Below are 20040 nucleotides of genomic sequence, written 5' to 3' on the forward strand. Positions count from 1 at the left end.
AGTTGACCAGGTTGGAGGGTGGGGAGGAGAAAGCAGTTTCCAGACTGAAGGACTTTGTGTGTCTACAAACGGGTGATATTTTGGTCTGACATTAAGCATGCAAATTATGCAGAATATGCCTGCACACGTGCTTCTGTGTCTGAGTGGTGTGTGTGTGTGTGTGTGTGTGTGTGTGTGTGTGTATCTGTGGCTAGGAAGGTGAGTGTGAGGTGTGTGAGGTGCACGGTGGGAGATGAAGTCTGAGTGTGGTGTGAAGTGTGGGTGGGTGTGAGCCGTGTGACTTTTTCAGTGTGAGGTGTGGGTTCTGTGATCTTTTCTCCCTGGGAGCTGTTTGCCTGTGATGAGGAGAGTGTGGGGCATGTACAGTGAGTTAGGATGAGTTAGGGATGCCTTGGGACAGGGTGAGGTCTGGGCAATGGAGTGTGTGCATAGGTGTGTGGTGTGAGGAGAGAGGTATATTATGTTTGGCCATATGTGAATACAGCAGGTGCCCCAGAAATGTTTGTGGAGTGACGTATGTGTGCAAGGCAGGCTTGGCTGCCTTCCTGTCCTTGCTTTCCTTCTAATCAAGTCCCTAGAGATGCCCTCGCCTGCCCTCCCAACTCAGGCTGCCCCTAGCCTTTGCCCTTCATCCTCCTCACTTTGACCAAAGCCTTTGTCTTGAGTTTCCTGCTGTGCAGGCGCTGGACAGGCGGGCGGCGGGTGATGTTGTGGTCAGGGAACCTTTGTTCTTTTCCTCTTAGCTTGTCCCGTGTTTGGGGCCAGGTTTTAGAGGGTGGGGAGAGGATACACGTGTCAGCAAGTCTACTCTGTTTACTACAACCTCTGCAGAAGGGAGGGTCTAGCACGGACCAAGAGTTTGGGTGATGTCTCTGGAGGTGCTCCTCTATGCCAGAGCAGACTGCACCTGGAGTTGACCAAGCCTGGCAAACCAGGATGGTTCAGTTGTCTTTCTGGGTCATTATTTCCTCAGTGACACTTTACCAAAGCCACCCCCCCCATACTCCCCTCTCCTCCCTTCTCTGTGTCACCAGGCTGGGAGACAACCAGAAAGACTTCAGTGTATGTCTGCCTTTGTTGACCCCACATCAAATGGAGAGAGAGACACTGTTCTCACAGAAACCATAACCAGAAGGGGTTGATCTGGTCAATCTTTGGGGATCCTTTAGTTTGATGCCAGATGTCCCAGGCATTAGAGATTCACACCATACACTCCAGAGAATGCTCTGGGAAAGCTCTTCCAGGCACTCTCAACAGGTGTTGTTAAAGAACATTCAGGACTCCTAAGGTTGGAGGCACAGAGCCATCCCAGTTAACTAGAAAGGGGCTGGGGCTTATTCAGCATTACCTTCTAGAAGATTCTTCAAGTGAGTTGTGTGTATGCTGGGCCTTGAAGCAGTCTGAGGTGGGTGTGGAACTGCAGTGGGAAATCATGCTGCTTCTGCCCAACTACTCCAGCAGTGCTGCCTGGCTTCTGGTCGCCATCCCTGGTCTCCGGCTTTTTGCTCCCCTTTCCTATCCATTGTCTTTGGCTGAGTCACTGTCATCATTGTGGTTGTCATCATCATTCAGCTAGTTCTGTCTAACTTCTGGGGTCCTTTGCTGACATCTTGCCTGATGGCCGAACTCATGCAAATGCCCACAAGCACTGATGGAGTCCCTGCTTGGCCACACAGGTACAGTTTAAAGCCTTTGGATCATTTGGTGGGCTTCTTACCTTCTGTGTGCAGCAGCCCCCCACCCCCATGCCTGGCGCAGCTGGCCCCTCTCTCAGCAGCTTCCCAGCCTAAATTGTACTTGGCTCTATGGAGCCTGCCATGTCCACCCCATTAGGGTCTGGCTTCTTGTGTCCCAAGCTAGGTCTGTCTCCTACTTGCCATTGGCTGTCCATGATTGCCCCTGGAGAGCTGGCAGCCCAAGCCGTTAGCTAGAGGACCTGAAGCCCTGAGCACGAGTTCCTCCCAGAGCCTCATCCCTCTAACATTCCCAGAGAGGAAGAGAGAGGAGATGGCTGTGGCTGGGCCAGGGCTCACAGCGTGTGGCAGGGCTGATACCACTGTCCAGCTCTCCTGGCCACCAGGCTGGGCTCTGGCCCCAGCACCATGCTGTTCTTTGGCTGGCCTCTGTGCTGCCTGTGGCGGGTAAATGATTATTAATGACCCCCCTGGCAAAGAGACAGGAAATGCTTCCCAGCCACAGCTGGGGCACTCTTGCCTGCCAGCCTACCAGCAGTGCCCGCCCTGGCCATGGGGTGAGCATCATGCTATGTCCATTCTTCCCTGCATCTTAACTCTCCAACCCCTCTCACTCCTCTCACTTTGACCTCCCAGGAATGACCTTGCTCCCAACCTCTCATTTTTTACCATCTTCCTTGTCTCAAACAAGAAAGAAGTAACTCCTCTTCCGGGAAGCCTTTCCTGAATGTTCAGCTAGTTCCTCTGGCACCTGCTTTCATGGGCTTGAGAACACTATGTCTCTGCCATGGGTATTCTGTTCTTATTCTTATGTCTGCTCTGGTGGCTCTAGGGCTGGTCTTCTCCTGGAAGTCTTTAGCCCCAGCCTCCCAGGGTTCTTGCATCCCTTTGCTCTGCCCGTCCTAACTATGCTCTGTATACTGCCAGGCCTTCCTAGGTGGATGCTGTGTCAATAGCAAGGTGAGAGATGAGCATCCTCAAGTCTGAGCAGTACTAGCCTGTTGCAGGTAGCTCGGACTCAGGTGCCAGGGGTGAGGCAAGAGGGAACCCAGACAGAGGCTGATGTGTGTGACAGAGCCGACTGGGGCCCTCATTCAGCCCAGTGTTAGAGGAAGAGCAAGCTGGGAAGCTTTCAGACAGAAACAAATCTGAGAGCCAAGGGATAAGCCTGGAGAACACCCCGGAGAAAGGAGGATGGTGACTGTGGTGGCTTGTTGGTGACAGACAGAGGGAAGAAGATTGGCACTCTCAAGCCCCATGCTTCTGCTTATGGACCTGGACCCTGGACTGCCAAGGTGGGCAAGCTGAATGGTTGCCAGGCAGGGGAGGGACATCAGGAGACAGGAGATGTGGCTGGTGAGACTGGCAGGATCCAAAATTTTCAGGGCTTACAAACCATGTTGAAGATTCTGGATGTTTTCCAGGGAGCCGGCATGAGGGGGAGGAGTTGGATGTCAGGCCTGTAGATTGTGTGCAGCTCCCTGGAGTGGAAACTGAGGCCTAGGCTGCTGTGGTCCATGCCGGGGAAGATGGAGCCTAGTCAGGGAAAGGATGGGAGGGAGAGGACCCCATGCTGAGAGGGGGGCCCAGCAACAGAGGTGGGAAGGGGGGAGAAGGGAGGAGTGAGGTGACTGGGTGGGCTCTGTGCGGCCTCTGAGAGCCCGAGGGAGGAGATGGTGTGGGGATGAAAGCCTGGGCCTTCAAGGAGCACCTTCCAGGAGGTCACCAGCCACGAGGCTAACCGAGGACTTGGGTTCTACTCAGCGCCGCTGTGATCTCAGCAACACGTATGTGGGCCACTGGTGTTCTGCCCTGGGCAGGGTATTCAGAACTGGAAAAACTAAAACAAGCTGCAAAAAAAATTAGTAGACTGCAGTTCCCCAAAAAAAGTATGAGAAGAAATGTAAATTTATGAAAATGAGCAATGTACCTGACCCTTCTCATGTAAATTGTAAACTGCTGCTTCCCTGGACTTTATAGCCCAGCCTTCTGTGAACCGGCTCTGATGTGGCCACCCCCCAGGGCTCCTGCCTTCCTGTTTTGAGGAGCCTGCCCTTCCTTTCCAGCTGGTGCCTGGGGTGAAGGGAGACATTTTGCTTTTCCTGTCCCTTGCCCTGAGGGAATTAGCCCTTTGCCACCCCCATGCACCGTGGATGGTGGTGGTGGTGTGGGGGGAGACAGGCTGAAGGTATTGAAGAGAAAAGAAAGAGAAGAAACAGAAAGGACACATAAGAGGGGCGGAGAGGCGGGCAGCGGCTGACCCAGCACAAGCATGGGATCTTCAGAATTTGAAAGTTGTCCGGTTGTCAGAAACACCAACCTGTATAGATCCAGTCGTGCAGTCTTGAGGCTGGGCACTGCCGGGTTCCTTGCACTTTGGGGTACACTCTTGGTGTATTTTCTCACTTGTTAAACGAGGAAGTTGGAGGCCCGTAGCTCTGAGGGCTGTATGAGTACTCCTAAGGGACTGTCAGCTTGGGGTCCTCACTGGGAGAATGATAGTCTTCCATGACTCTTAGCTCTCAGCCCAGGGCTGGGTGGGTGTGTGACTGTGTGGATCCTACATTCTGTGACTTTAAGATGCTGGGACTCTGGGAGCCCAAGATGCGGACATTCTGTGCATGCAGGATTCTAGAATTTGATGATTTGATGATTCAATGATGCTAAATGGGGCTGCTGGGAAGAGCTGCAGCCACCTGCCTTGTTAATGTCAATGTTCAGTTATTAAAAACATAACAAGACACAATGGAGACAGATAGCTTGGGGTGGGATAGCAGCTCCACTCCCACGTGAAGGAGGGGAGGAGGGGTGCCTTGACCCCAGAGGAGATGGGAGACCCTTTTAGCCTGGTCACATGGGCTCTCCCCTGCCACAGCAGACTTGGTACATGTTCATGTGAGGGACCTGCCACTTTCTAAGCTTGTATGGCATGGTAGTCAGTCCCATCACCCACTGCCTGCATCCAAAGAGCACTGTTCCCAACCCTCGAGGTGTCTTCATAGAGCTGTAGATGGATATAGATGTAGAAGGAGGGGTCTGCTCACCCCCTTTCTCAACAGCTGCCTGAGGGGGAAACAGGACATGAGTACTTCCCGGACACGGGTTTGGAGATGCAGGAACCTTGGCCAGTGAGGGCTGGGGACCCAGAGACTAACCAGTGGATAGTCTCTGCGCTCCCTAACAGACTTGGCTCTTATCCTGAGGCTTAGGGGGCCTAGAAGAACTGATTGAGCCTGGCCTGAGTCTCAGGCACACCATGCAGTTTGTCACAAAACCAGCCCTGTTGTTTAATACTTCACTGCCTCTTGGGTCCTGCTTGTGCCTCCTTACCCAGGCCAGAATTGGAAAGGAACCCTGGCTCAAAGAGAAGATCTTGCCTTTTAGAGCCTAACGTTGGTGAGCCCGAGAAGCCTGTCAAGGCTGCATGTCCAGAATTCCCCAGCCTAGTGGGCTGCCAGATCAAAACTAGTCCAGGTCTCATTACCCAGCAGGTCTGAAATAGAGCTCCCTGATTCCCTGGGTGCATCTCACTGCCACCCAGTCTTTCCCTTCCCCTGAGATCCCTGTGAGACAGGAGTGGAGGCAGGATTCAAGTTCAAGGGCAGAGTCCCTGTCGGCCACCCTCCAGCTTTCTCCTCCCACATGCTAGAAAGCAGGTGGGAGACAGCTGCTCTTGTCATCTACAAGGCTCCATTGTATACTCCCTCCTGTCTGGGTCTCAAGAGTGGGGTACCCTGCAGGGAACCCTCTGCAGCTGACTGGCTCTCAGAGAGCCTTCCTGTGGCTCTCCAGCAGGGCTTTCCTCTCTGCTCTTCCACCCTGTTGCCTCATCCTCTCTCTTGGCCACCAGCCCCAGGCTCTCTCCCATCCCCATAGGTCTCCATTGTACAGGTGTGACTCTCTCAAAAGCCAGCCTAGGAAAAGTCCTTGAAGTTCAAGTCTTTTGATGAAGATGCTGCCTCAGAGGGGGTGGGGGGAAAGTCCTGACTAAAGTTACACAGTAGGCTAGGGCAGAGCTCTGCGCTGTGCCCCTTCTCCTCTGGGTCATGGGCACACCCTGCCGTTGGCCTTGGGTCTCCATGGTTTGAGAATTGACCACGATAGACACAGAATACACAGGGACCTCCTGAGGCCCAGCTAGCTTCTCTTAGCCTTACCCCACAGCCACAAACTGCTGTCTCTCTTCTTTACTCAGCCCCCTGTCTTCTCCACTGTCTCTGATGTCCAGATAGCCACTCCATTTGGCAAACCTTGACCTTGGGACTCAACTTGGGCCTCCATGTCTGGTATGGGCACCCGTGCATACAGACACACAGACATGTGCAAAGATATCACAAGCACAAACAAATCCCATCCAGGTTAATGAATGGATCAGATACAGAGGAGGTCACTCTGGTTGCTACTGTCTTCTCTTTGCTGTAAACCCCCATATATCTCATTTGAAGCCCTTCAGGGTCCTGCAGATGGGCTCCACCTCACTAGTTCCTTAGTGACAGACAGCTGGGGACATGAGTCTTTATTCCTCTCCAAGCCCACCACCATAGTGAGATCCCTCCCTTTTGTCTTCAGGAGAAACTCAGCTTCCTGTGACAGGGTGGGAAAGCTAAGAGGTTCTCCAGAGGACAGTGGGACAATGAGGAGGAACTAACAGATAAGACTTTGCATCTTCTCAAAGCAGGCCCCACTCTACCCTGACCACCCCACCTGGCGACTTGGGCATAGCTGTTGCCCTTGAGTACTAAGGGTTTTGTATGCCCTCCGGCACATAGGTCATAGAATCGAGAGCCTTGATACCCCGTGGTAGCCTTTTGACTGAATCCTGGGAGGTCAGATTCTTGGGTGACTGGTGACATACTGGCAGGTAAATGTATATTCCCAGGCATGGGGGCAGGGAAGTGTGTGATGTGGCAGTGATCAGCATTACAAGGCCTGTGAATGCCCAACTGCCAGTTCCCCATACTTGGGGTCGAGTAGAAGGGATCAGAAGGGAGAGAGAGCTGAGGCATCTGAACAGGAGCAGCCCTCTCTAGGAGTCTCTGAGGGTGGTAGAGGCTCACTTCCACTCTGTGTTCTCCTGGGAGAGGAGGGCATTCAGGACTGTGGGGAAGAGGAGGCAAATGTTTTGTGCACAAAAGGGATGTCCTCTGGGGTCAGATACTTATCTCAGCCCTCGTCATTTCCTCTGCAGGACAAGGCAGGATTGGTGGGGTCATTGCACATAGGGACAGGCTAGAGCCAACAATGCCAGACCCTAGAGCAGCCAGCACAGGTGACGTTGTCATGCCCTGGGTTATAATTGGTCCCCTGTAGCGGTCTAGCCACTCAGCTACACTTGTCTGGGGAGATGGCCAATCCTAGACGGTCGCTCTACACACAGACACCTGAGTGACACTCAGGACTAGCTGAATATGTAGCAAAGCAGGAAACCCCACCGGACATAGGGGACATATGAGACAACCAGACACCTGACATAGTCACTCTACAAGCATCCAGATACCAGGTGCAGCCACTGTCACCTCCCCTATTACCCCTGTGAGGGCCAGAAACTCCTATAGCCATAGGCAGGTGTCCAGTGCCTAGGTGGAAAGAGAGGGCTGCCAGGCAGGGAACTTAGCTCTTCCCCATGCCAGACAGTCTTCCCCATCCTGCTGAGGGAGGGCCTGGGGTTGTTTGTTTCCTTTCGGGGATGGGTGTTTTGTCCCCCTCCCCCTCTCTCCACCCTGTCCCCACCACACGCTTCCGAAGCTGCCAAATCAAATCAGTCCCTGCACCCTCGCCAGGCTGGCATGGAGGCCAGCAGCTGACTGGAACGAAGCCAGGCTCAGAATATCCCACCGCCTGTCCGATGCTGGGACATGCTTGGGGGTGGGGGTGGGGAGGGGCAGGAGCCTGCAGCTGGCCCAGGACAGTGCTTGTCAGAGAAGCTGGGGCTTCTCCAAGTTGCCTGAGTGGTAGACCTCTGAGAACAAGAGAGCGGGTCGCAGACTGTCTATGGGGCCTGCAGCAGCACTGTTAGCAGCACTCTGGGAGCAGTGGAAGTGGCACTGGGAGATTTAGGTGGAGGTCCAGGCGAGGCCCAGAGGTATTAGTGCCAGATTGGTGATAGATTGCGCACAAGACACAAGCCTTTGGGATTTTTGGTATCTCTGGACTTTGAGCGCCAAGGCCCAGCTCACTCTGGAGAGTCACTGACTACTTCAGGTGGATCTTCTGATCCCCTTACAGATAAGGAAACAGGTTTAGGAAGGCCTGAGAAGGTTTCCTGGAGAGAAGTAGAAGTGGAGGGACCTCAGGATGGGTAGAACTGTGTTCATGTCTATAACTTGGGAACACTAGGCAAGAAGGCAAAATGTGTCTGTGTTCTCAGAGTTGAGAGAAAGCAGAGACAGAGGTGCCCAGGGATCAAGAAGGGTGTTGGCAGGGAGAACTGGGCATAAGCAGGCAGGACTGCCTAGAAGAGGCAGCTACCTGTGGGCTTACTGGAGTCTGATGGGAGGGCAGGCTGGGGAGAATGGGAGAAGGCCTGGTAGGCCTCAGCCCTTGGCCTTCTTGTCTCTGCAGCCAGCCAGGACCCCCTTGCACAGACGCCAGAACCCCCAGGGAGTAGAGACGACCGACTGGAGGTGAGAGCTCAGTGGATGGAAGAGTGGGTGGGCATTGGGGGTGGGGTGCAGGATTTGGAGGCTGGAGCTGCATCCCCTGCCCACCCTCTCCTGCCTAAGGGCACACACACACACACACACACACACACAAGACCCCTCTTCTTACTCCATGCCCAGCCTGGAGGGTGGGCTCCCTGCCCTCAACTCAGCTGGAAGCCATTTCTGACTCCTCTCTGGTTCTCCACATCCTTCACATTCTCTGCCCATTGCAATTCCTCTCCCAGCTCCACCCCTGCACTGGCCATGCCCCTGACACTCACTGGCTGCTTGCTCTCAATTGTCCCTATCTTTCCTGTGATCGTCAAACAGGTCTTCTAACACCCAAATTTGAACCTGTCTACTCACACATTCTCCATGGTCCCCATCCTCTTGACCTTCGGAAGCTCTGGCCTACCACAATCTCCCTCGTCTGTTCTTGCTTCACCAAACACCTGCTGCTGACATCCTGGGCTCTGCAGCAGCCCCCCTCCTCCAGGATGACCTCCTCCCACTCTCCATCAACTCCAGCCCCAGCCAGCTCACGCCTCCTCCTCTGAGCTCTCCCACCTGGCGGTTGGGTGCTAGGGCATTATTCTGTTGTCTTTACCCACTGTGTGCCATAAGAACTGTGCTTTCTCATTCTGTGACTCTGTATGTATGCCTGGCTTGCCCCTGCACTATGAGCTCCCGGAGCCTGGGAACTGCGCTTCTCTCATTTCCTACCTCCCCTGATGGGAGGGCCACCAGCTCAGTTCTGACTGCCTTTGGGAGTGCCTTGAATTAGCCTTCCATGTTCAATGGGTAACAAAAATGGGGGTAAATTGTGGGTTTCAAAGGTTGAAACAGAGTGGTGTGTGTGTGTGTGTGTGTGTGTGTGTGTGTGTGCATGTGTACTGGTTCCTTCGTCTGCCTGTGTGCCCCAGAGCACTAAGAGGAAGAAGTTGTTGCCAGTGTCAGCGCCATGGTGCCAAGCCCTTTGAGCACATATCCTGTACAACTCTTAGCATAAGCTAAGGACAGCTGTGTTTAAGGGAAGTCAAGACTCAGAGCAGGTGCTGGGGGGTGGGTCAGGGTAGAGCAGAGGCTAGATGCCTCCCTGTCCACTCATTAAGTTGAGAAAGAGCTGTCCACCAGGGTTTGGGGCAGGGGCTCAACATGGCTTTCCTTTGTAGCATGAGGCCCAGGGCTGAGAGTCTCCCTTGCGGTGGGACTGGGTCCTGATGCTAGGCTCCGGCCAAGGGAAGGGGGAGGGATTGGAGCATCATTATTAATTTATTTATTGCCGTGGCATTCCCCATGGGTGGGAGCTCCCCCCAGAGCTGGGACAGATGGTGTTCCTGGGAGCCAGCAGTGTCTCAGCAGCCTCGGCCACCTGCCAGGAAAGACTGCATTTGTCACCAGCCCAGGAAGCCACAAGGGGAGGGATTTGGAGAAGCTGAGACCCTCTAGGGTTGTGGGGGCTGAAGGAGCCTGGCTCCAGGTTCTGTGTCTCTGTGCGCAGACTCTGTTCCTCAGCCATTAGCCCTCCTGTCTGCAGTTTGCATCCGGTCCCTTCCCCATTCCACCAGCAGCATCCTCTCCATGAGGTCTCCCTGGAGCAAGCCTTTGTTCTCCACTAGAGTCTCTCTTGCTTTCCTGTTGGGTCCTGTTACCCTCTCACTCTGGTTAAAGATTTCAGGCTGGGACTGTCTCAGCTCTGTTCTATCCACAACCCTTCACTCATCTCAAAGGATGGTTATCATCAGCTTTGCCTTTTGGGAGAACCTGCTCTGGTCTGGGTCTGTCATGATGTAGCCGTCATAAACCCCTCTTCCTCATCTGTAAGAAGAGATGAGTTCGCCCAATGGATATAGTTCAGGTTGGCAGAGTGCTTGGTAGAACAAAGGCCCTGGGTTCTATCCTGAGCACTGCACACATCAGGCACAGTGGTCACCTTGGGGTACAGAGTGCTTGGTCTTCAAAACACAAAACACAAAACAAGCAAGCAACAACAAAAAGTCCAAAACAAACAAAAAAGATCTCCCACACCGTCACTGGGACAGAAATGCAGTTATTAGCGTTAGCAACCTGAGCAGCTGGGAGAAGCTGCAGGGTCCACGTGAGGCCCAGGCCTAGGCCTGTGCCACAGCAGGGTGTGGGAAGAGCTTTCTTGCTCAGTGATCCTTATAGTCAGGACTAGATTATCCCCACCCCTCCTCTGCCCCCAAGCCCTAGCACACACACCAGGCAGTGCACGCAGTAGGGCTGGAATGAGGCTTGTAAAGTTTTGCGGGCTCTGGACATTCTTCTGGCACTGGCTTGGAAGCAGCAATGGGCACCATGCTGTCAGCACTCTTCCCTACCCAGCAGGCACCGGTTCAGCATACTCTTTAGGGATGGTTCCCTGGCCTCTGCCAGCTGGAGGGAGGGGGCCTTTCTGGCTAATTCTGGGATCCAGGCCCTGGCGATAGCGTCATTCTCAGTAGGGACAGTTCAGGTTGGTGAACTGAGCACATCAACCTAATATCTCCGAGCTGGGACCAGGGATCAGTGGGGTCTTGGGAGCTCCAGCTGGGGTGAAGGCTACAACAGGTGCTGAGACAAGGCAGGCATGGAGCAAAGGCACAGCCGCCTATATCAAGCTCCCTAACACATAGTCCAACCGTTGCACCTCCATGGCACCACTCCGCAGGCCCACTGGGTTCTCTCACATCCACTTCTTGTTCTTGAGCAGTTAGTGCTTCAGCCTGGTGGCTTTGCTCCATCTTCAGCACACACGAGTTCTTTCAGTCCCCAATCCCCATGCCACACTTGCTCATACTGACCCCTCCAGCTTAAATGTGTGAAGTTTCCCACTTCAAGTGGATTAGATCTTTTCCCCTCCCTGGGCACTCACAGCTCTAAGTCTCCCTGCACATACCATTGGGCAACTTGTTACATCACACAGTTATTGGGTTGTATATCTCCTCTCAAGTTACTAAAAACATCTGACTGTCTTTCATCACTCTTGGGTTCAGTGGGGCCTGGTGTACCATAGATACTTAACATTTCTCATGAAGGAGCATACCTGTGCATAGGGTTGGAGTAGGTAAGAAGGAGGCTCAGTGGATTAGAGCAGTCATAAAGGCTTCTAAGAGACTTCACAAAGACATGAAGGATGGAGAGAGTCAAGACTACAGGTTAGCTGGGCTGTCAGAATCCACATGGTCAGCTTCTGACAGAACCAATGAAGGGTGCCAAGGACCAGGAATACCCAGATAGAAGTGTCTGAAACTCAGCCCTAAAGGGCATCCCCAGGAGGTGGGAAGATGTGGTTTGAGAGCTAGAGAGTAGAGTAGAGGCTCTAGTGGTGGAGGACGGGCCCATGCACTGGTTCACTGGTTCACAGTGGGCAGATCCGGGAGCCATGCAAAGCAAGATAGTGCTGTGGAGGAGAAAGGCTTGAGTGAGCACAGGTGAGCAACGGGACAGGACCGCAGGTCAATGGAGCACAGGTCCTGGGCACTGGGGTGAGCGGGAAGGGCCACAGTGGAGGCCATTTGCCAGGCCTAGTTGGACATTCCTGATCAAACACTCCTCCTGCCAGCTGTTCCTGCTTCGCCTCGAGTTCTCACATCAGTAGCAAGTGGCCTCAGTGCTGCCCTGTGGCCCCTCAGGGAGCTACTGCCAACAAGTCGGCTGTAGCATCTGGCATCCACGGGGGCCCCCCGAGGCCCTGCCATCTGTCTGTGCCCACCTGTCAGGCTGCACAGGCCTGGGGCATGTAGAACCTTGGGACCAGAGAAGAGTTTTCAGCTGTCACCCTAGCCTGTCTCTCTGTCTGCCCATCCATCTGTCCACACCCCGACTGATGAGAGAACAGTGGGAATGGCAACCACAGGCAGGTCCTTCCATCAGAAAAGCACAGTCAGAAGGGAGAAGTGTCAGAGAAAGATGAAAGCCGAGATAAGGCCAGGCTGCTCGCAAGCTCAGGCTCAGAGAAATCCAGGCTCCGAGAGAACCCGGACTCCGCTCAGAGAAACAACAGGGACTGGCTGAGAGATGCACAGCAGGTCCACAGGGGTGTTGGGGCAGATGCTTGGGGCCCAGGCATGAGCATGAGAGCGTAACACCCTCCCCTCCCCTCCCCCACCCTGTCCTGCTTGGCCCTTAGCTGTAAACACTCAGAGAACAAGTTCCGTTTCCCGGGAAATATTTATCTCAGGCCGTGTGGGGAGCGTGTGCGTTGGCCTCCTCGTGTCCTTCCTGCAGGTTGGCCAGGGCAAGAGGTGAGGGGCCTTGGCAGCCAGGAGGGACAATCTGTAGGGCCATAGGAAAAGCCAGGAAGGAGGGGGCGTACCCTGAGTTCCCTGACTGGAGCCTGAATCAGAACGGTGCTGGCCTGGGAGGGAGGAACCTGTTTTCTCTAAATTCCACAGACCGACCTCTGCTCTCTCGTCCTGTCTTCATCCTTCTCAGCCCTGGGCACTGCCAGGTTCCTGTCTGTCTCTAAGACACTTTGTTCCTGTCTGGTTCCCCAACTCTAAGCCTTTTCTTTCTCTTCCTCCCCATTTCCCAGATCTCGGGGCCTTCCTTAGGGGTGGCTTCCTCTGGGACAGCTTTTCTCTCTGACCTTCTGATCTTTTGTCATCTGCCCTCCTTCTCCTTCCTCTGTCAGGCTTCCAGGCTGAGGCCTGCTGGTCTTGTCCAAAGTCAATCAAACAATGTTTGTTGTAGCCTGTCAGGAGTCTCACTAGAAAACACAGAACTAGGCACGCTATCAATGGTGCCTATGTGGTACCTAGTGGATATTTCCTGTGCCCAACTCATAAGACCAGCCCAAGGCCAGGCACTTGGGACAATTTGAGTATGTTAAAGGGAAACCAAGAAAAGCCCTCATGAGACCATATAGAATAATCAGGAGTCCAAAGTGTTTGCTGACTGGCTACAGGCTCTATGTCCCAGACAGGGCCCAGCCCGACTGGACCCTGACAACAGGAAACCTCTGAAGGGACATGCCTCAGCTGAGGCCCCTGAGCACAACAACAGGAAACAGTGTTGACACAAGGCAGCAGCTCTGTGACTATGCCCAACAAAACGGTGGGTGAGGGTGCTGCTTCAGTGACAGTGAGACATGGGTGGTGGGACAATGGATATTCTAAGGGGTATGGACATTGGACCTGTGACCTGTGATACTACTAAGTATAAGACCATGATTATGGGGCTGGTGAGATGGCTCAAAGGGTAAGAGCACCGACTGCTCTTCTGAAGGTCGTGAGTTCAAACCCCAGCAACCACATGGTGGCTCACAACCACCCATAATGAAATCTGACACCCTCTTCTGTGTACTCATTTATAATAATAAATGTTTAAAAAACAAACAAACAAAAAAACCCCCATGATTATGGGATTCTGTGTAGAAATCGAATGAGCCGCTGAGTACTGGTTGTGTGACCCTCTGAGATACTAAGTGTGTGAGACAGTAGGGACCTTGTGTGTGACTCCCAGGATAATAATGGGTACATAACGGATGTGACGTCATGAGAATCAAATACAGAAACATGGGGAAATGACACTGTGTGGTAATAGGTGTGGTCCTGAGCTTGTGGCTGTGAGGCCCAGTGTGTGCCCCAAGGATATGATATGGTAAAGCCAAATGTATGAACGAGGACATGACAGGATGTGACACCGAGTGTGTGAAAATGGTTATGATACATGCAGCCCTCCGCCTGGCATCGCACATGTGACATGTAACGGTCATGACAAAATGAAATGTGAACCCACAATGCTGAGTGTGACTGTGTTGTGGGAGGAGGCAGGGAAATCGCACAGTACAAGAGGAAGTTGGAAAGATGCCTCTGAGGGCTGCGTGCAGTGTGGTGAGTTGAGTGGCACAGCAGGGAGCTGGGCAGGCCTGGGAGCCTCCTGAGAACTGAACAAGCCTTTGAGAGGGTAGCAGGCTGAAATGATTGTACTTGTTGATGACTTTGAAGGTGAGAGAGGAGGCAGAGACTGTGCCACCGTGTGGGCACGAGAGGCTGATAAGAACCCCTGAAGTGGGCTGGCAAGACAGCGTAGCTGGTAAAGTGCTTGCCCAGTATGAGGATCTACATTTGATCCTCTATACTGGAAAAAAAAATGGACAGCAGCCCACACCTGTGATGCTATTCCTGAGGAGGCAGAGACGGGAGAGACGCTGGGGCTTGCTCACCAGACAGCCAGGCTGGATGAAGGCCACCGTCAGTGACAGGCCCTGTCGAAAGAGCTAATGTGGAGAGTGGTTGAGGAAGACACCTGAGGCTGACCTCTGGCTTCCATGCAGATTCTGCATGCGGGCATGAACACTGAGACTCAGCTATGAAGAGGAGGGGTAGGGTTGCTAGACAGAAGGCGGGGTCAAGGAAGATGAGACATTTTTCTTGTGGAACTTTTAAATTTTGAGACAGGATCTCATTGTGTAGCCATGGCTGGCCTGGAACTCACTATGTAGACCAGGCTGGCCTCGAACTTACATAGATTCTCCTGCCTCTGCCTCTTCTCCCTGAGAGCTGGGATTAAGTGTATTCATCACTACACCTACCCCAAATAAAAAATGCTTTAAGCACAATACCATAAAGAAGAATACAATATGCTGTCCAGTCAGCCAGTGGCAACACTGGTCACGACCCTACTCATGTGAAGCTCACACTTACTCTCATTGACTTTGTAGCCCCTCTTTATTTTTGTTTTCAATTTTCTTTGGTTAACTTGAAAAACTATTTCACTGTGGTAAAATATACACTGGGGAGTTTTCTTTCCTTAAATATGTTCACACTGGGGAGGCAAAGGAAGGTGGATCTCCGTGTTCGAGGCCAGCATGGTCTGCAGAGCAAGTTCTAGGGCAGTCGGGGCTACACAGAGACACCCTGTCTCAAAACACAAACAAACAAAATTGTTTACATTGTTTCTGAACCAAGCTCCAAACTCTTTTCATCTCCTAAACAAAATCTACCTGTGAAAAAGCCTTCTGCCCGCCCTAGCCCCTGACAAGCGCTCCTTCTCACTTTCTAGTCTCTAGGGACCTCATCTAATCGGAATCTCGCAGTGTTTGTCTTTTGAGGACTGGCTTTCTGTCGCTGAACATATTGTCCTAGAGCTCCATCCGTGTTGAACACGTGACAGGACTTTCTTCCTCTTATGGCCAACTGATTCCAGTGCACACATTCTTACTCATCTGTTTGCCCACTAATGGCCACTTGTGTCATTCCCACTGTTTAGCTGTGGTAGATATGCACCTCTGAACAGAGGTTATAAAGATCCCTTCAATACTCTGTCCTCAATGATCTTGGGTATATATCAATCACTCTTGCTGGACCATATGATAATGATTCACATTTGATTTTTATGGGATCTTCCCTTCTTTCTTTCTTTCTCTCTCTCTCTTTCTTTCTTTCTTTTTTCTTTTTAGTTTATTTAAACAAATGAATTACCTTTTATTTAGTTTGTGTGCATGCGTACCTGTGCTTGTTTGTGTGCATATACACCAAGACATGTACATGGAGGTCGGAAATCAGCTTGCAGGAGTCGGTTCTCTCCTCTGCCATGTGGATGCCAGGAATGAACTCAGGGTTGGTGGCAAGCACCAACCTGTTTCAGGCCTGTTTGTGTTGCCATTTGTCCCAGAATGGCCTTGAATGCATGCTCTTCTTGCCTCTGCCCACTGGGTAGACTTACAGGTGTGCACTAGCACACTCGGCTGTGTTTTAGTTGTTATTGGTTTTAGAAGTGTCCATACCATGTCTCACAGCATCTGCATCATTTTCTAGCCCTACCCATGATGTGTAAGGGTTTCAGTCTCTCCATACCTTAGCCAGCCCTGGCTGTTTTCTGGATTTCTCAGATAACAGCTCTCAGAGTGGGTGACATGGCCTCTCGCTGTGGTTTTGATTTTCTTTTCTAAATGATTAGACTTGTTGTGCATCCCTCCCCACAGCCAGCTCCTGTGGATCTTGTGTGTGTCTTCTCGAGGGAAACGTCTACTCAAGTCCGTGTTCATGCTTTAGGTTGGATTGTTTCTGTGGCTGTTGGGTCCCAGGATTTCCTTATGTTGTAAACCTTTATTAGATACAAAATTTGCAAGTATTTTCCTCTCATTCTGTGGGTCATTTTACTGAAACAGTTTTCTTTTATTTCATTTAACTTAGATGCTGTCTTGCCCTCCTCAGCCCTTCCATGCAGTGTTCCATCTGCTACTTTCAAATCATATTTATTCCTTTATTTATTCTTTTATTTATTTATTTACTTGGGGGAGGGGCTGAGAAGCCTGAGGTGGCATCACAATGAAACAGTGTGACACAGAGCCAGCATGGAAGCTTATCCTAGAGCTGTGACAGGGTGTGACACTGGCCCGATGTGTGATACAGAGAATGTGAGGCATCCTGAGCGGAGGTGACAGGAATGAACCACTATGTGACAGTCAAGGTGGGACACTGTGGACACTGGAGCGACCCTGTGTCATCAACTGTGTGAGACCTGCTGTGAGAAGGTCACAGTGATTGTGTCCATCTGTGATATCTTGGGGTGATGTGCATGGCACAGGGCACAAGTCTGTATGGGAGTGAGAAGGACTGAAGATGCTTTGTGAGTGGCTGTGTCTGGGGTCAGTGGCAGTCATACTTGCTGACATTGGAGAGGGAGGATGGACATTGTCATATGGACAAGAAACATTCTCAACTTGCATAGAAATAGTGTGTGTGACCAGGTGTGAGGAGCCCTCCCTGCTCCAGAGACCCGGGAAGGATTCACGGGGGAGGATGCCTCTCCCTGGTAGAAGGCTTCAGAAACTGACCAAGCGGACAAAAGGCAGCGCTGTAGGTTCTGACTGAAGCTCATTATTTTATTTGTTGAGCTTCAGTTTTCCCCAAGTACCACATAAGGCTGTTGATGGGATTATAGGAAGTAGTCCCCCATATCAGGCGAAGGTTCTGCTTCTTGGGGTTCATCCCCCTCAATCCTGGACCTTCATGGGAGCTGATGGGAGCACCCATGGGAGCACCTGTGAGAGGTGTGCTCCCATGGAGGCACCTGTGAGAGGTGTGCTCCCATGGAGGCGCCTGTGAGAGGTGTGCTCCCATGGGGGCGCCTGTGAGAGGTGTGCTCCCATGGGGACACCTGTGAGAGGTGTGCTCCCATGGGGACACCTGTGAGAGGTGTGCTCCCATGGGGACACCTGTGAGAGGTGTGCTCCCATGGGGGCACCTGTGAGAGGTGTGCTCCCATGGGGGCACCTGTGAGAGGTGTGCTCCCATGGGGACACCTGTGAGAGGTGTGCTCCCATGGGGACACCTGTGAGAGGTGTGCTCCCAGGGGAGCACCTGTGAGAGGTGTGCTCCCATGCCCTCAGCTGTTTTATCTTTCCCTGTTCACTTTCTCCTGTCCCTGGCTCAGTGTTGTGGCTTCTATTTGTCCCTGCATTCCTTTCTCCCAGACTCCCGCTGTACTCACCAGCCCATGAGCCTCCAGCACAGGTTCCTGAGGCCTCATTCAATTAAGACCGATGCAATTTGCTCATGGAAGGAAAAAAAAAAACATAATTTGGTTAATCACACCAGTAGGGGATCTGGGCCTGCTGGGGAAAGCAGGGAAGGGTAGGAGGCTCATACAAACAGCTGAGGACATAGGTGTCCACTGCCTGTCCCAGGACCCTAACCACTCCTTTAAGTTCTTTTAGGAGTCAACAGAGTCCAAAGCTTGGATCACACAAAACCCAAATAGAGGCTATGATACAGGAGTCCGTTCGACCCGTTCCCACCACCACCACTGGTGTCCCTGGTTAAGTTTCTACCTGACTCTAGGCCTGTTTCCTAATTCATGAGAGTTGGGTTGGGGGGTAGGTCTCAGAGCCCCCAGGCTGGGCTACCTGGGCCCAGGATCTCAGCTGCAGTTTGTATCCCTCATGGCTCCTGTAGGACATACTTCCTGGGCTGTGGAGATTGAGAGTTCAATGGTGGGTCAAGGCAGAAGAGTCCTAGAAGTTAGGGAATGGGGCTAGGGGGATTGCCCTGCAAGCCTCATCTGAAATGTGACATTCTAATTCTAGAGTCAGAGTCCTCTAGACCCAGGCTGTCCTGGAGGTGGGACAGGAAGAAAGGCACCCACAACTTGCTTGTTATCTCCAAGGCATCTTAGCCATATGTATTATCTCTTAGAGAAGCGCTGCCGAGGAGCTGAGCCTGGAACTGGGCGCTCTCTCCTCATACAGACTTGCCTTTCTCAACTTGCCCAAAGGTGGTCCAGGCACCTGCAGTCCATTGAGGCAAAACTTAGTTGATTCTAGCTCTGGGGAAGGTATTATTTGCTGATCAGACCACTGAAACCAGGGAGGTTGTTTGTTTGTTTGTTTGGTTGGTTGGTTGTTGTTTTTTAAGATTTGTTGAGCACGTGTGGCATGTGCTGGAGCAGAGAGGTGGGTCCTGATCTCAGGAAGGTGATGGAGGAGGTGGGCAGTGCATATGGAGGAGACGCTGACTCTGGAGATGCCAACACTCAGTTACAGATTCACTTAGACACAAGATCAGCCATCAGGCCATTCATGATCTCCCAGACGGCCACGCACTCATGAACACACCAGAATCAGTCAGCCTTAATGACCGGATTCATACCTGCCTGGACACTCATAAGTATATATGGCCACATGGATACAGAAGATGCATGGATACATGCACTTTGCTCTTCTACGGTCTTCCACGGAAGCACAGACCACATACTTTCACACCACAGATGTTTCTCTCAAGACCCAAGGGACATATTCAGCTATGGTCATGTGACGGTCCTTAGGGACACACCATTCTGGATGGCATGTGCTTAGGTCACCAGTAAAGTAAGAGCTCCCAGCTCCCCAAAGAGTGAGAAAAAAAAAGCCAGTTCTGAAGAATATACCCAGAGTTTCACAACAAGAATATAGTCTCAAATACTGTTAAGAGTCTCCTTTGCAAAATAAAACTTGTTTTGCATCACTCAGAGGGTCTGAGGCTCTAAGAGGAGGCCATTGTCTTTCAGAGACCCCTGGCTCACAATCACTCAGCCCTGGTGTGTGTGTAACTGTGTGAGCGTGTGTGTGTGTATATGGGTGTGTATATGTGTGTGTGTGTGTATGTGAGAGAGAGAGAGAGAGACAGAGAGAGACACAGAGAGACAGAGACAGAGAGAGAGACAGAGAGACAGAGACAGACAGACAGACAGACAGACAGACAGACACACACACACACACACACACACACACACAGAGAGAGAGAGAGAGAGAACATGTATGCACTGGCCCCAGCTCCCAGGCCCTGAGGATATGAGGAGGGAGAGTGGGAGAATTTCTGCAGAATCCGGATGTTTGTTCTCTAGCTTCTGGGCCCTCCAAAGGCAAATAAATAGCTTTGGATGCCAGCCTGCTGCTGGGTGGGGCTGGATGAGTGCATGAAGAGCCTGCTTTTGTCCCTGGAGCCCCACCAGCTGGGATCCTGTACATCAATGCACAGTGACGAAGGTCCTGGCCAGTTTCTGCTCTGGGGATTGGTTCTCTCAGCTGAAAAATGGAGGTAGGGAGGAGGTGAGTCTCTTGGAGACTGAGAGACAGTAACACTTGTGACCTAGAACAAATGAAAATAGGCTGGGGGGACCTGGAGGGGGCAATGAGAGTACAGATGCAAGACATGGAGCCCAAATCCTACAAGATCTCCCCAGCAACTCCAGGGTTCCCTGAGGATGTGCCCTGAGAC

At 52.1% G+C, this 20040-nt stretch overlaps 1 protein-coding gene across 5 annotated transcripts in view; it reads left to right on the plus strand.

Moving 5' to 3' along the window:
• The window catches only part of Pde2a (phosphodiesterase 2A), a 90284-nt gene that overhangs the window by 30876 nt on the left and 39368 nt on the right, over positions 1-20040 (plus strand). For 3 of the 5 annotated variants that reach the window (XM_031387594.1, XM_031387593.1, XM_031387592.1), the window contains one exon: positions 8256-8317. The exons of the other annotated variants lie outside the window; for them this stretch is intronic. In XM_031387594.1, coding sequence (XP_031243454.1) covers positions 8256-8317 — 62 coding nt within the window. The remainder of the gene's footprint in view (positions 1-8255; positions 8318-20040) is intronic. 5 annotated transcript variants of the gene reach the window in all.

This window comes from Mastomys coucha, unplaced genomic scaffold (assembly GCF_008632895.1).
Source record: "Mastomys coucha isolate ucsf_1 unplaced genomic scaffold, UCSF_Mcou_1 pScaffold21, whole genome shotgun sequence".
Lineage (NCBI taxonomy): Eukaryota > Metazoa > Chordata > Mammalia > Rodentia > Muridae > Mastomys > Mastomys coucha.